The 16,351-nt window shown below is 56.1% G+C and overlaps 1 protein-coding gene across 7 annotated transcripts in view; it reads right to left on the bottom strand.

Moving 5' to 3' along the window:
* Positions 1 to 16,351, bottom strand: part of TRAPPC9 (trafficking protein particle complex subunit 9) — a 588,199-nt gene that overhangs the window by 106,660 nt on the left and 465,188 nt on the right. For all 7 annotated transcript variants that reach the window (XM_073230280.1, XM_073230285.1, XM_073230286.1 and 4 more), the window contains one exon: positions 6,173 to 6,264. In XM_073230280.1, the coding sequence (XP_073086381.1) occupies positions 6,173 to 6,264 (92 nt within the window). The remainder of the gene's footprint in view (positions 1 to 6,172; positions 6,265 to 16,351) is intronic.

Here is a 16,351-nt window from a genome sequence, read left to right as displayed (position 1 = left end):
CCCTGGAGGCCATGCTGGCCACACGGAGGCAAGGTCTTCAGGAAACGCCAGTCAGCCTGCTCTGCAAGCTGCGTCCTGGCATCTGCACCAGGTGTTACGGGGCAGCCCACAGGCAACGCGAAGGAAGTGCTGTGGTGGGAGCCAGGGAAATGCAGGAAGGGACACACAGCTCAGCGGTGGGGTGGGCACACGGAGGCCCGTGGATGAAGGAAGGCTTCCTGGAGGGAGAGGGCTGGCTGACTTTGAGGGCACAGGTGAAAAGGCCTAGCAGAGAGGGGCACAGGCATGCTGGCAGCAATGGGGGGCAGTGCGTGCACCCTGGGGAGACGGCAGTGGGAACGTGAGGAAAGGACGGAAGCCAAAGAGGTGGCTGGGGTCAGGGAGCCCATCCCACGCACTGCAGCCTATCCTGGGGCGACGGGGCCGAGAGGTTTTTAAGAAGAAGAGTGACATAACCAGGGTCACATCTGGGAGGGCCCCTTGGGTTGCGGTGAGAACCTGAGGGATCAGATCAGAGGCAGGGATGGCAGTTTGGGGACAAATTACAATCTTTTCACTCTGCCATAAAACATACAATGTTTATTCATAACAGCAGGTTATCACGAAGAACAAACGAGGTGACAGGGAAAGTCACTCAACAGAGCTCCCGAAGCGCTGCAGGGAGCACCCCGCAAACACGGCTCTTCCTCTGCGGGAATTATCACAGTGCAGCAGGCCCCCAGAACACTATTTTGAACATAGGGTGTTTGGGACCAAAGGGAAGCCTGCAGTGGGGGGGCGGGTGGAGGCAGGGTCCCACGGAGGTGCGGCAGCAGGCTCTGGAGTTCAGCCCTCAGCCCAGGGACCTGCTGGTGCCCCCCTGGTGGCTGGCAGGGCAGAGACAGCAGCATGTAGGTCATGCCTGGCACAGAGGGGGCCCCCATGCGCAGGGCTGCCACCCCGATGGAAGGACAGCTGGGGGCCTGTTAATCCCACAGGGTTACCCCCAAGGTGGGGGGTTAGGAATGGCCTGGGGCTTTTTCTTTGTGTATGGGTTTTAGGTTTCCACTTTTTTTCCTTCAAAAAGAACTTAAATACCTTCATAGACTTTATAAATTGTCCCTATTCTTTATACATTTACATATTTGTTTGGCAAAGGTGCCAGAGGGACAGTGACATGGTCCCTGGACTCCCTGTGCCCTCTGCCTGGCCAGCTGGGCCTCAGACAAAACGGCTCGCAGCCATCCTGAGCCCTGGTGGGACGGGGGTCCTCAGCTCAGGCCGTCGAGCCTCCCGGGGCCGCCAAAACCACCCAGTGAGCCTGGCCTGCAAGCCCGGCCTCATCAGTGGGCCTGAGCACTGCCCCACACCTTCCCGCAGGAGCAGCTGTCTGGAGAAATCCACACAGCCCAGTGACGTTGTTACACCACCCGGATGGAGGCAGGGGTCAGCGGCAGGCCCAGCTGCCAGGAAGGGCCAGGCCATCCACAGCCACGTGCGGCTGCCCACCCCTCTGCCAGATGGCTGGACGGGACCTGGCTCTCTACTCCCTCACCCAAGGTGTCCCTCACCGAATAGTGTTCGGTGACCTGTGGCAGCGAGTTCTGCATGAATCTCCTATTAGAAACAAACCAGCCCTGCACGGGCCCCCACGTCACACTGTTTGCTGAAAGGAGGCTCTGCAGGAGTGGGGGCTCGTCCCTCTGCAGACCCCCAGGGAGCCCTGGGGGCAGCCCTTCCTCAGAGGCACAGACAGTCCAGCTGCCTGACATTCCTGGATCCGGACTCCCGAGTGGGGCTGGCTGGATGCAGAAGGTGCCCCTGGGAGAGGAGACAGAGACTCGGTGGGCCCCACGGCGCCTTCCGGATGGCCTGTCCCCACGGGGGTCCCTGAGATCGGTCAGAGCCACAGGCTCTGTGTCCCGCCCCCAAGGGCACGGCTGACTCCTTCGCGGCCAGGTGCCTGCAGGTTCTGGTCCTGCCTCTAGCCTCCGCTTGCAAGACACCCAAGACACCTGGCTTAGCTGATCTGGCTCCCGCCTGCATCAGACCTGGAGTGTCCTCAAGGCAGGGATCTAGGTTAACTTGTGTTTGTGTCCCCAGCACTCAGGCCAGTGCCTGGCGCAGAGCAGAAGGTCAGTAGAGAGGTACTTAGTGAATGAACAGATAAACCCATTGATCCAAGCATCTACATGCTCCACGCAGCCTCAGGTAATGTGACCCCAATCTGTGCCCCTTCATTAGTGCAAGGGGACCAGTAGTGACGACCTCACAGACTTGCGTAGGCTGGACACACCCCATGGAGAGTCTGGGTGCGGGTCAGGCTCCCCAGGTGTGAGGGCGTCATTCTCTCGGAGGCAGGGCACGGGGAGGCCTCACGTAGCCACTCTCCCAGCTGGCACTGTCTCAGGCCCCAAGCGCTACCTGCGCATCGCAGCTCTCGTGGACGGGTGCTCACGGGTGGGGCTGCCCAGTGGTTATCTGGAGGCCATGCCCTGGAAGTGCCCACTCTGTAATGTAGCCAACACAGATCTGCACCGCTGCTGCCAGTGGAAGCGAACCACAATTACTGATGCATTGTGGACACTGCAAGAGGTTATCGGTGAAGGTAAAAAGGAGCACAGCAGCAGGACGGTCAAATCAGAGTGGCAAGCGGTTCACCCCACCACTGGGTATCTATGGAAAAGGCCCTGGAAACAGACTGTCTATCAGGCAGCGTGCTGGGCTCTGCAACCCGCCCTCCCAGCCAGAGGTGCAGCCTCCAGCAGTTTGTAGGACCATCCTGGACACAGTCAGGAGGCGTCTGGGAAGCTCCCGCCTAGGGATGCTGACTTGGGGCCCCACCTCAGGTCCTGCGTGCGGCCCCAGGCCGTGGCCCCACTGCAGCTCTGTCCTGCTCTTTGCCCTGACTTTGGACGCTCTCCAGAAGGAGTGGGTGCCCATCACCCCCAGCATCCCAGCATCGCCCTCTGCATGACCGCGCACAAGTCCGGTGGTCCCGCACTGGCCCTAGGCCCACCTGGGCCTCTGAGAGGCAGCGAGCAGGCACTCGCCAGATCACAGGCACCCCTCCTGACCTTCAGGGAGGGTTTGGTGCCCTCAGCACCTCTGGTTTATAAATAAGAACCCCAGGCTCAGACAGCTTGTCCACTTGCCCAAGGAAGTCACATCAGGCGGAAGCAGGAGAGCCAAACCAAGACGCACAGTGGCTTTGCGCCGATGCCATGCCCGTCCGTGACATGCGCCACCACCATTATCACACACCAAAGGTTGACGGCTTTACTCTGCCACCACCCCATAGAATATTAACTTCAGGGACCCCTCATGGAGGGAATGACCCCAAAACAGGAAAGGCTCTGTGTACAAGGCACTGCATGAAACTTACATATCAAGCAACATCTGAAAACAACCAAAACATCACATAACAAGTTCAAAGTTATTTTGCATCCACTGATGAAAGTAGGTGAGGCCTTTAATAGCATTGGTGAGACACGTGTACAACACGGGAAATGCTCATGTTTCACCACATGTAAGAAAGGACACAAAAGTACAAATACAGTTTGATTATCTCTATGCACAGAATTTAAATTCAGGGATAGCAAAAAGGCTGAAATGCACAGAAATGGAAAGAAGCAGAGGCCATTCTGGGGGTTGCAAGAGGGTACTTTCTCCTTCCTGGTTTTCCTTAGCTCTCTACAATGACGATGGATCCCTTTTACGCAGTGATCTAGCGGAAACATCAAGATTCCAGTGTGAAGACATCTGCCTTTGACCCTGGACCTGTTACCATTCAGCTGGGCAGGGCTGGACAAGACCAAGTTGGCCAAACTAGGGTGTCCCCGGGGGGAGAAGGAGGTGTGCAGCGGGCTGAGGGTCAGAGTGAGGGCACAAAGCCCTCGCCTCGCCTGGCACAGGATATGCACTTTCCAATGGCTACCTTAAAGCAGCAGTCCTTAGTTCTTTAAGCTGCCCACGTGAGCCTGCTGACAGAGAAGGCATCTGTCAGCCCAGGCCAAGCAGGCCCACGGTGGGAAGCTCCAGAAGCCCCTTCCAGGTGAGGCTGGTGGGGGCCAGGCAGCCTGTGCAGGGAGGCCTGAAGCCCTCAGGTCAGGGGACCTGGGATCGCCCCAAGTCATGGGTGGGTGCAGGGAGTGGGGAGATCCAGGGCCCGGTTAGGGGCGAGGAACCGCAGGCCCGAGGCGTGGGGCCCAGACAGAGGAGACAGAGACAGCTAGGACCCTACCCCACTGTGGACAGACGGTGGGCAGGAGGGGGGCAAGCAGAACTCTCTCAGTGCCACCCCACCGGACCTGCGCTCACAGCAGGAGCCAGAGAGTCACCGCAGGAGTCCCAGGCCCTGGTGTCCACGCCATGATCTTTGGGTACAGGGCCACTTGACAGAGCAGCTTAAGAGCTTTAGAATGTTCACGTCTTTTGACCTAGTAGCTCCAAAACTAGGAAATTGGCCTAGTCAGAAAACCAAACCAAAAGCTGTACATAAAGATGCTCACTGGAAACAGCCAGATAGGGGGATCATTAAACTGATTATTGCACTGCCATCAGGAAAACTGTGTGCCCTGTGTCTGAAGAATGTTAATGCCTAAGGACAGGAGCCGGGCTGTGGGAGACGTGCCAGGACGCAGTGTGACAAGGCTGCCACTACCAGGGGCACCTCACGGCAACAGCTCAGTGCCCCGAGCAGAAATGCCTGTCGGGTCCTCATGCTATTTGTTAAGTCACGCATCTTCTCCAGGATACACCATTAACACCTGCATTGTTTGCCAACATGCGGGTGCCATGTGCCTAGGACAGGCGGCCCAGACACGGTCAACTGCCAAAGAGAAAGGGGACACCTGCGTGGGAACCAACACAGACGCGGTGAAGGCCTCGGAGCTGCCCCAGGCCCCTTCCTCATGCTCCGCAGTGACTCAGACCCTCCCGTCTGCTGCGCTGTCGGCAGTGGGCTGCTGTGCCCTGGGGAACAGAGTCCTCTGGGCTGACGTGACACCCTCATTCACGCTTTGTTGCATTTTGTTTCATGGGGCCCCGTTCCCAGAAGCCTGAGGGTGTCTGACCCTCCTCAGCTGCCCACACGTACTGTAGGTAGCTGGCCATTCCCAGGTAACCAAGACACAGGACATTCCAAAATTCCAACCCGGAAGCGTCCGGGCTGAGGCGGCTCCCAGAGGAACACACAGTGACACCCTCTGAGAGCCAGGAGCCCTCCTTCATCTCTGGCTGGGTGACGGGGAGAGCCGCCTGCGTGTAAACCCCGTCTACTAGCAGCCTCGCCGGTGGGAGCAGGGAGCCCGGCAGAGGTGCAGGGAGGGACGCCAGGGGAAAGGTTTGCTTTTCCCTTTCCAGCCCCTGGGATAATGTTCATGGGCATCGAGCACACAAAAAGGGGACACTGACATGAATAACTCACTGGATTAAAGACCAGCCACTAATTTACAGTGATTTCTGGGGTAAAGGAAAAAAAATCTATAAATATAAACATTTATAACTGATTGAAGCTGACCCAAAGTACATCACAAAATGAAACCTTTTCCAGAGAATAATAAAGCCTCTCACTTCAACAAAAATACTACATTTAGTTTGTTTCTCAACAAAATCTTTTCGCCTGCTGTTTAGAAAGGCAGAGACTGTGGGGAAAGCTGCTGGGTTGGTTTACACGCTAAATCACGGCGACCTCTCGTGGGCCGAGCCCCAGGCTGTGCCCTGATGTTCACCAAACACACACTCTTCCGTGCTGACAATGTGACAAGCTGTCACAGCAACCCCAGGACAGAGGAGGTAATAAGCACACCCTGTTCTACCTGGCCACTCGCGGTCCAGACGCATCTGCAGAAGACACGCCCATCCTGACATGGGCAAGCATGGCCACGCAGGACAGCAGACCACAGCACCTGGAACCTGAGGGGGTCTGGACAGTTGTCCCACATCTGTGCGTGCAGGGTGCTGATGCTTTCACAAGTGTGTGCTGAAGGTGCCCGCAGACGGGTGGGTGCAGACCTGCCCAGGGCCACCCGGCAGACACAGACGCATGCACGCATGCACACAAAGACGCCAGCAGCACGCGGCAGCTCCCCGGTGCCCGAGGTTCCCACGAAGACCTCAGGACCCACCGCCACGGACGCGCTTGTACATTAGAGGCCCAGGGCTCTTTCCCCGGGGCACCAGGAGTACTCACCCCACTGCAGAGGAGCCAGCTGCAGGTGCTCCAGGACCAGCTGGCTCAGCAGACCTTCCACGCTCGCCTCGCCTGTGCGCTTCAGGGAGGGGTGACATCAGTCAAGGAAAACCCGGCTCCAAGACAGACTCCCGGGCAGGAAGCCTCCCACAGCCAGTGTGTGCCCCCCTGTTAGGTGACGGTCCAACCAACCATTAAACCATCACCTGGTGCTCCTCCCCCTCCCCCCAAAACCAGGTAACCTGAGCTGCTGTCAGATAAAGAGGGGAAATCACTGGGAGATTTTAATCTGACGGCTACATTTGCTGGGGGAAATAATGAAAATGGAGGTTGTGGTTCCATAACAAAGCGTGAAAACTATGGCTCACGGCCCGGTACAACCAAACGCATACTTCAAGCATGTCAGTTCCATATGCTGGTTTCCGGTCTGTCCTCTTACATCATGACGTAATCACACATATTATCACAAGTGGGCACTTAACGTGAGTTCATAACTGAGAAAGTCATAAAGTCTCTCAGCAAGTGGATGAAGACATCAGGTTCAGAGATGCAGGAAACAGGCCTCCAGGCACTGAGACCCGGCAGCCCAGCAGTTCTCAGAAGCAGACCCGTAAGGCCCTCTCCCTTTCCTTATACATCAGAGCCCTTCTACTGAAGCTGCAATGGGAAGGGAAGGATTCGATTCCCCACAGTCTTTGGTGACTGGGGGGTAAGGGGGGAGCCTTTTTCTTCCTTTAGCAAGTTAATGGCATGAACAAACACACAGTGTGTCTGAAACGAGATGCGTTGAGGATGCTGGATGATGAGACAGAAACCTAGAACTTGAGAGGCTGACATGTTGGGCAAGAACAACACAGTAACGGCCTGGCACTCGCCAAGCCAGAGGACAGCTGCGTCAGGATAAAGCCGTGCGGGCAGAGAGGGACGGGCCGAGGCCGCGGGTGAGGGGACACCGGGCCCGAGGGAATGCAGACCAGAGCTCCCAGGTCTCTCCTGCCAACGGACTGGTGCTTCGGGGTCTCTGGTCATCCGTGTGCTACACAAAGGGGATGTCTGAGCGCAGAGGCCCCAGGCAAGGTGAGGGCACCACCCTCCAGCAGTCCAGACCAGCACCCAGAGGCCGGCCATGTGCAGAGCGGGCCTTGGAGGGGAGCCTAGCGGTGACGTGTGGGGACACACAGGACCTGTGCCTATGTCTCCACCCCGAGTCCTTCTTTGGCTACTGTGGACTTTTAGTTCTCCCAGAATAGCACGTGCTCCCTGGATTCCCTACGCTCCCATATTCTGTGCTCTTGCCTGGAAAGGCCTTCCCTGCCTCCCCCCAGCCCCCACCAGACTTTATTCACCCTGTACCTCTCAAGCCTCCCCTGGGGCCTGTCCCTGCTCTGAAGGCCCCTAGGCATCCCCCTGGCAACCGGCACAAGCTGTCTGGCCTCACCACTAGCCTGTCTGCTGCATGAAGACAGAGCTCTCGTCCTGGGGCCCAGGACAGTACTTGGTTCAGTGTAGCTCAGTGAACAGTTTCATGAATAGATGAATTCAGATGAGTAAACATCTGGGCCAGTGCTGCAGGGGCCACCCCACATCTGCCTCCAGTGCCCACAGCCCCTCCATGTGCAGCCCAGAGGTGGGGAGACCCAGAGAGCTTCCCCCACCTGGTGCACACGGTCCCGCAGATGGCTCTGCAGGTGCTCGGGGCCTGTCCGCCTCAAGCTCCCACCCACCCATGTCGTTTGTTTCACCCCATCCAACCTGAGGGTCACACGCATCCCCTCTCTTCCTCACCTCCCTTCAACTAAGATCTGAGCGCTGGGCAGCTGTTACTGGAAATCTGGGGTCACACAGAGGTGTTGTGGCCCCAAGCAAATGGCACAAGCCCTCTCCTCTCCTTTCAGTGGGAAGACAGCCCTGTGCGGGGTGGGGGGCTCTGGGGGTCCTCAGCCTCACTGTGCGTCTTGACACCACCACTGATGAGCAATGGTCAATTCACTTCAGCTCTCTGGGTCTGTTTCATTATCTGTAAAATGGGCTTAAGAGCAACACCAACTTCACAGCATCGCCATGGGGGATCAATGGGAAGCAGCCCCGGCCCACAGCTTGGGTCAGGTGATGGCCCTGCTGTGGGTGTCATTCACCCCTCCTGGCACCCCTCCTCAGGAGACAGATGCGCTCTCTCCCACCTCGGGGATTCAGCCACCACTGGTCGCCTCAGACTCCTTAGGAATTTCACCCTATCGTAAGCATCTTATCAAAGGGTTTCTTCCACAGATAATTCTCTCACTAAGAAAATTCCCCAAATGAAAATTTTTTGATCTCATACACAGTCTGCTTGTTGAACTGATATCATGATTGCCACAAACTTCACACAGCACTTTTAATTATCTTATATGGTTCCGTGACAATCTAGGAATTAGGGCTCATTCACCTCATTCACTAGTTCAACAAGTTGCTAACGGAACAGATGTCCGGGGAGAGGGGTGGTCATCTGGGTGAGGCCTGAAGGTGGCTGGGGAGGCAGAGCTGAGGCTGGTCCAAGCCCCACGGCACCCCTTGTGGCTTGTGGAGGACAGGCCTGCAATCAGAAACTGCCACCTTTAAATTCACTGAGCGATACATTAAGATCTGCGCATTTTATTGTACGTATCTCAATAAAAGAAGAAAAGAAAATTCCAGCCTTCAGCAACCTCATGTCTGGGTTCGCACCTGAAAGCAGTGACAGCAGGGACTCAAATAAATCACCACGCTCACCGCAGCAAGAGTCCCAACAGCCAGAAGGTGAAAGCAACCCAGTGTCCACAGACAAATAGGTGAATAAACAGCACATGGTCTGTCCACACAATGGATATCAAAGCCCTAAAAGAAGGGAAATTCTGCAGTACACCACAGCACGGATGGGCCTGGAGGGCTCTTGTGAGATGAGTCCGTCACTACAGGACAAATACTGAATGATCCCACCTATGTGAGGTCCCGAGAGCCCATAGGTTCATAAAGACAGAGGAGAAGGGTGGTGCCAGGGCTGGGGAGGAGGCACTGAGCTGGTGGTCACTGGGGACACAGGGTCAGTTTGGAAAGATGAAAAATGCTGGAGATGCTGGTGGCTGCACAACCAGGTGAGTGTGCCAAATGCCACACAGCTGGCAGTGAGGATGGGGAACTGGAAAACAGAACGTGTATTCCTAAGGAAGGGGGCCTGTGACTGGGACCAGCGGTGGACACCCTGAGGTGCAGTGAGCATCTGCAGAGAGCAGGGTCCCCAGCGGTGGGGGCGTCTTGAGAGCTGAGTGCCACGGGAGACCAGGAACATGGCAGGACAGGGCCAGGGCGGGAAGAGCGGGGCACTGCAGCAGAGGCAGAAGCCAGTTCCGCACAGGCTGGGAGAAGTCCAGGGAAGCGGGCAAGGGCGGCAGCAGTTGGCACGTTTCCATTCAACAGAGGGTGAAACTGAGGCTTCAGAGCATGAGAGCTGCAGTGCCCACACCCACGGCCTCAACGCCGCAGTGGAGGCAGCTTCCCCGTCAAGCCGATCACCTATCTGTGGGGCTTATATGGCCCCTGTTTCCTTCCCATTCCCAGGCCAGTCTCAGCAAGGGGTGGCCCCTTCTCAGTGCCAGGGTGGGAGTGTGCGTGCAGGAGGGCATCAGGGAGGGCCCAGGGAAGCCACAAAGGCCCAGCCCAGCACCCTGCAGCTCCATTATCTTGGCCAAGCCAAGTCCTATTTTCCCCACGAGGAACCTACCCAGTGGAAAGCCTGGTGTCTGGGTTGTCTGGGACCTCAGAGATGACCTGCACAGCCCCCTGCCCCTGCCTGAGTCAGGGCAGGGCAGTCACCCCCTGCAGGCACAGTCCCAGAGATGGGCCAGGGCAGGCGTCTGGTCTCAGGAGCCTCCATGCAGCGCCCCTAAAGCCCCTGCTGGGAGCACGAGGGCTGCCCCGATCTCAGGGGTAGCCCCAACGCCATGTCACGTTAAGTACCTGGGAGCCCCCAGGGGACAGTCCACAGCCAATGACTGATTGTCACAGGGAGGGAGTGGGCAAAGGCCAACCCTGCTTCACGATGAGACCAATTTCTGGTCCAGTCAAGCTCTAGAACGAGGCCACCCCTCATCTTCCCCACTCACTCTGCTGTGCCATCCCCCCTGGGCTTCTCCAGGGCCCTGCTCAGGCTTTATGTATGTAATCAAGCTGAATGGGCGGGGCCCAAAGCCACCTGGATGGGTTTTCTCCACCTAAAGACAGGGAAGGAGAGACTGGTCTCTGCTATGAACTCTGAGCTCCTGAAAACAACTTACTCTGCCCAGAACCTAAGACATGTCACCTAGGCCCAAAGTGGGTCAGAAATGACCGTGGTTGTCTGTGACAGGCTACTTGGCTCTCAAGAGAGAGCTGTTCAGCACAGTGCATCTGGCTCCTGCAGCAGCCGAGGTTAGTGGGGTCCCCTTTCCCAGCACTGGCCCCAGGTCACGCTGCCTTTGCAAACAGCCGCACTCCTAAGTGAATGTCAACCCATTCTCCTTCCCCAGAAATGTAATGTTCTCAAGAAGAGTTGCTTAGTATTAAGAATTTACTGGCTGGGAAGATCTCTGTCTTTACGAACAGGACACTCACTGTACTGTGTTTAGTTTCATGGATAATGACTGAATGATTATTTTTCTTCCTTTCAACCCACAGGTCTGAATATTCTAATTTTAACACACAGTGCATCACATTAATTACTTCTCAAGGTGAGGAACGTGAATGGAAGAGAACCTAATCAGGAAAAGTGTTCTGGAGGAAGGGGGTGTGCCTGGCACAAGCAGGGAGGGAAAGCCACCCGCTGGCCAGCGAAGGGGCAGGCACCTTACCGAGGCCTCTGCACTGCGCCCTGACTTGGGTCTTGGTGAGGGCTAAAAGGGAGCCAGGACTCTGCCCCAGGGCTGCATGCTCGGCCCTGCTCCCTGGTTTGTGCGCAGGCACCCTCCAGGCCTGAGCTCGGCAGCCCAGGCCCCACCCCTTGGAGCCTGCAGTCTGAGGGCAAGAGGCGGCGGGGCTGGCGGCCGGTGGGCCCCCTGCTATGCAGACTGGAGGAGACAGCAAGCTACTCCGGCCTCTGTGCCCGCAGCCCTGCTCAAGGCTCCTTCCGTAGGGCTTCCTGGGCTTCCCGTGAGCTCCCTGGGGACCAGGACTGCGGTCCTCCTGACCTCTGTGTTCTCACTGCCTAGCCCGCACCTAGAGCCTTATGGTGGGGACAGGAGAGAGGCAGCCAGCTGCTCCTAGGAGTCCCAGGGCATCTGTGTAGGCTCCTGGCAGGACATGGCAAGGACGTAACAAATGCAACCTGCCAGCTCTCCTCTCCAGGCTCTGCAGGTGCTTTTCTGCCCCTCCACCGGCCCACTCCCTCCTTTTCAGACCCAGCACGACCTGCCCCTCAGCAAGTCCCCACCCGCGATCCACAAAGCTCTTTAGAATCCAATGACAATGAGACGAGGGAGGTGGCACTGCGCGCACGGTGTTGGCCGAAGCATCGGCCCGCTTTCCCAGTGTGGGCTTCGGCTGGGCCTACATGACTCACAGAAATTCCTTCTCAGAGCAGTGACATACTCACGACAACGCTGCCGGGGCGGGGGCGGGGCTGGGGCTCAGATTCAAAGATGCCCAGCAAGGAGGGACGGGGAAGGGAACTGATGCTGGGGACATAGGACATACTCTCCGGGACAGCCTCTGTGGCAAAAGCATCACACAGTTCCCTTCAACCAGGCAAGAAGGCTGCCACTGACACCTGAGCCAGGGAAGAACGGGAGGCCGGGGGCACGGTACCCTGGGTCTGAGGCGCAGATGGAGCAGGGATCCCCCATAACAACTTCCAACTCGTGTCCATGCGCTTCCCATAGCGGGGCAGCTCCAAGGAGAGAGACGCACTCATGGACACACGCCCACCCGATGGGGAAAGCCCGAGTCTGAAAGCCCCTGGGGATCGGGCACTCCTGACACTGCCGCTGGAAGGAGGGAGAGCTCCAGAAATAGCAGGCAGTTTCCCCGGATGTGTATGGTTACATGAAAAAGACAAGAGATTAAAACAGCATGTATTTGTGCATAAAAAAAATAACACTGTGTTTATATTTACTTACAGTCTAAGAAATTCTGAAATATGTGGAAGCAGTGAATAAAAATGGGCATTTTGGGGAAAAGCGCAGGAACAAGGCAGGTAGGAACATGTAAAAAATATTTGAACCGTGTGAGCATTTTACCTATTTAAAACCTAAGTTTCAGAAAAAGTAAACAGCAAAGTTCTCCTAATGACATTACGAATGAAACAAAATGCTCTGAGGGGCTGCAGACCTGGGATGGTGGGGGCACAGCTGTGCTCCAGAGCAGGGCTGATAAAAGGCAGCATGCATCCTCCCCTCAGGAGGAACAGGGACTCAGAATGCAGAACGCTGACAGATTTGGGCTTAACATGCACATTTTTGGGTGTCTTCAGTTGTGCTTCCTTCCCGGATTCTCTCCCAGGGTTATTCTCACTCATATGAAATCAAGAATTAAGAACATGGCGTTTTACTCCCTGCCCAGGCATTCAAGGTGGACCGCACCACGGTGCTTGCAGAGCAGAAATAGTGCCTGACAAACGTGGCCAGGATGAGGAGCTTCGAAATGCTTAGTCAGAGCAGCAAGTCTGCGTGTGAGTCAGCACAAAGCTGCCAAGCGGCACTGAGGCTTTGGAAGCCATTCCAATAGCATTATTTCTGTATTAATTTGCTTTCGGACGTGAGCCATAAAATTATACAGCCAAGCTAATAAAGCTAATTACCTGCATGCACACCTCCCTCCCTTCCAGCCCCATAAGCCACCAAAAACGTCTCACACCTGAGCCTGGACAAATGCCAAGCCGGCGGAGCAGCGACATACACGGTTGCCTTAGCCATCCGCTCTCACAGTCCAGATTACAGTATTCCCGCCATGGTGGCGGCAGCTGTTCCCTAAATACACAGACCCTGGCATCCGGGGCGAGTGGTCAGCACGTGACAGTGCTGAGGACTGTAATTCCTATCGTTACTTCTACTGGAAAGAACACCTTCAACATGCTTCCCAAGAGAGAGACCCTGTGGGGTTTAACACGAGGCTTCTAATTCTCACTATTGTTAAATTTAGACTTCAGAACATGATGGTAGGGACTGTTATATCCACTTCAATGTTTTTTCTTTGTCTGTTTTTTAACTCAGGCCCATGGGGAGAATAAGCATGCTGACAGCTCCGGAGTGACAGGTCAAGGCAGTCTGACCCCGGAGCACACACTCCGGGCCCCAGGGTCAGTCAGCTGACTGTGAACACAGCACGTGTTCCTGGGGGCTGGGGCCCGCGGTCCCCACCCGACAAACAAGGCTCCTGGGTGCAGGGCCCCGGCACAAGCTCGGGAGCCTGCTGGGAGCTCTCCGTGGTGCTGAAGAAGCTACCCCCCCTTAGAGCCCTTTCTCATCCCTTGGGAGGCACAATCGTGTTTCCAAGTAGCCAGTAATAGATCCTTGTCCTGGAGCTTCTGCTCCTGTCCCTTAGGGGGGCAGGAATGGTAACAGTGCAGCAGGAACACTGTGGAACCCCTGTCGGTGCAGACCTGGCTCTGCCATCATCCTCGACCACACCCGCGCACAACGACTGACAACCCCGTGTGCCTGAACCCTAACACTGAGTTCCCAGCCCAGGTCGGCCCAACTCGTGTCCTGTCCCTGGAGACCCCCACAGGCACCGTCTAGCTCCCTCACAGGGGCCCACAAATCCCAGTGCCCTCCGCGCTCGCCACATCTTGCCTCAAAGACACAAGGGAGTCATCTGGAGTCACTGCCGCCTGCTCACTCCGCCCGCGGGTCACAGGCCCTTGCGGGTGCTGAGTTGTGAGGCCCAACACCGGGGGCTGGCCCTGGCTCACTCTAAACGTGCTCTGCCGTCCGCTGCCCAAACTGGGAGGGTCAGCGAGCAGGCGGCGCTGCCTTCCCCACTGCTCAGCCGCTCATTTTCGCAGACCAACAGCGGAAGAGTTCAGAGGACTGCTGCAGCTCTGAGCCCGAGGAGGGTCGGACACGCCCTCCCTGGCCGCCGGCACTGTTCCTGGCACAGGGCAGGCGAATGAATGCCTACTCCTTTTTCCTGAGCATCCACACGTGTTAGTTACCCTCAGATCGCCTCACGCAGCCCTCACAGCCACTTCAGGCAGAGGAGACCTCCTCAGGGACGTGAAGGAAGGGCGAGGGTGAGGCCTCAGATTCCCGTCTTCCGCTCCAAGTGCACGCTGGCTCCCTGTCAGACTTCCTCCACCATATGCCAGACGTTCGTTGCCATGACTGGTTCGCCAACAAGGCTGCGGGGAGCCCCTCTGGGCTCACTGGGGTTACTCTCTCTGAGCCCCTAATTCAGATCTACAGATCCAGGAGGCGGTCAATGGGATGAGTGAATTTTTTCAGGAATAATGCAGAAGGAATTGTACCAGTAGCTTTAAGTTGCAGTCCACACAGGGCCACTGTTTATCAACAAATCACTACCCGCACAAGCTTAGGTAGGTGAACATTTACTGGGCACCGACTCTGCGGCTGGCCCCCTGGGAGCACCGTTCTCTTGGAGCAGCGGTCTCCTCTGTGCATGCCCACCGGAACACTGCAGCACTGCACTGGAGCTTCATACCCACCACATGCAAGAGGCATGGGGCAGAAGGGGAAACTGAGGCTTACCGAAGATACACAATCCAACAGGTAATTTGCATCCTCAGAGAGGCCTTGTTCTATGTTCCTTTTCCACCCCCAAGGCTCAGAGTGGTGCCATTGCTCCCACTCTCCATTGTAACTTTTTACAGAAGAAATGGGAGTCAGGAACCCCAATCTTAGCAGTGGTCCTCCATTCCAACCCACTACCCTTAAAGGTCTCACCAAGGGCGGGGGTGAAAGATGGAAGAGAAAGCAGAGACAGGCTCCTTCTGCCTTTCACAGACTCTTACGCCTCATTCCTAAAGGTGCCACAGCACAGGGCCAAACGTGTCACGGACACACCACGCCGAGAGAGCAGCAGGGTGGAGAGGAGGCTGTTCATCTCCCCACCAGACCTGCCTGCCTGAGACGAGTCTGATCCCACTGCTCCCTGGCTGCGGTGGCTACCCACGGCTCTAGGGACAGAACCCCAGCCCCCTAACGTGATTATACCAGCTCCCACGGTCTGTTCTCCTGACAGACTCACCCTTTGCAGATCTTGTGCCCGAGAGCGTGTATGAGCCACGCCCAGCTACCAGGACTTGTCACGACAGACATCATGGTGTCTTGCCTCGGTGCCCTTACTCTGCGCCCCCCCACCCCCCCAACCCCGCTCAGAGCCCTCTCCAGCCTTGTCTTTCTGGCGACCATACTCCCATCTCTGGAGCTTACACCTACCTCATCGTATGTGGGACTAAGGGCTAACACCCCCAGTCCAGAAGCCACCCCATCTTTCTTCGCCAGCTGTGACTACTGCACCGTACAGAGCATCTATCCAGCCCCTGCCACATGCATTCATCCCCACCCTCACCCCGTGCCTCCCCACTCCAATGTGTGTGCCTTGATTCACACTTAAGTATTTATTAATACCTGCTATGTATGCTGTGGTAGCTGCTGAGGATGAAAAGACCAACTACCATGAGATTAATCCTACTTTTAAGAAGCATCGTCTATTATGCAGGGTCTCTTAGTCTTTTATTAGTCATTCACCATTGTTAAGTTTCATTAATATTTGTGCAGAGTCTTTTTATTTATGATATTTTCACACACCCCGTCTCAGTTAATCTTCCATGTGTCTTGGGAACCCTGAATGTTCACTTCTGAATCTTTGAAAATGCAGCCAGATGCAAGGAAAACACAGAAAGTTGATAAAACACCTTCCCTCTCATCTTCTGCTGGGCCATTAGCAGTGAAGCTTTTGGTAATGTGCCGCAAACAAATGCCCGTCTGAAACCACGGAGCAGCAGCTTTTGAACTCCTGCGCTGACATGACTGCAGTTGACCACAACCTGCTCTGGTATTTCAGGAAAAATGATGGCTGAGTCAACTCTTCCTTGGGAAACATGCAGCCCAGCAGGTGGCCAGAATCCCCTCTGAACCTGCAGGCCTGAGTTCTATTGACTTCACTTCTCCTGGGGGAAAGAAGTGCCCTGCTCTTAACGCCTGGTGGTTACAGTCCACTGAGCAAGAGCTG

Source organism: Manis javanica, chromosome 2 (genome assembly GCF_040802235.1).
Source record: "Manis javanica isolate MJ-LG chromosome 2, MJ_LKY, whole genome shotgun sequence".
NCBI lineage: Eukaryota > Metazoa > Chordata > Mammalia > Pholidota > Manidae > Manis > Manis javanica.
This window is presented reverse-complemented; position numbering and strand designations above follow the sequence as displayed.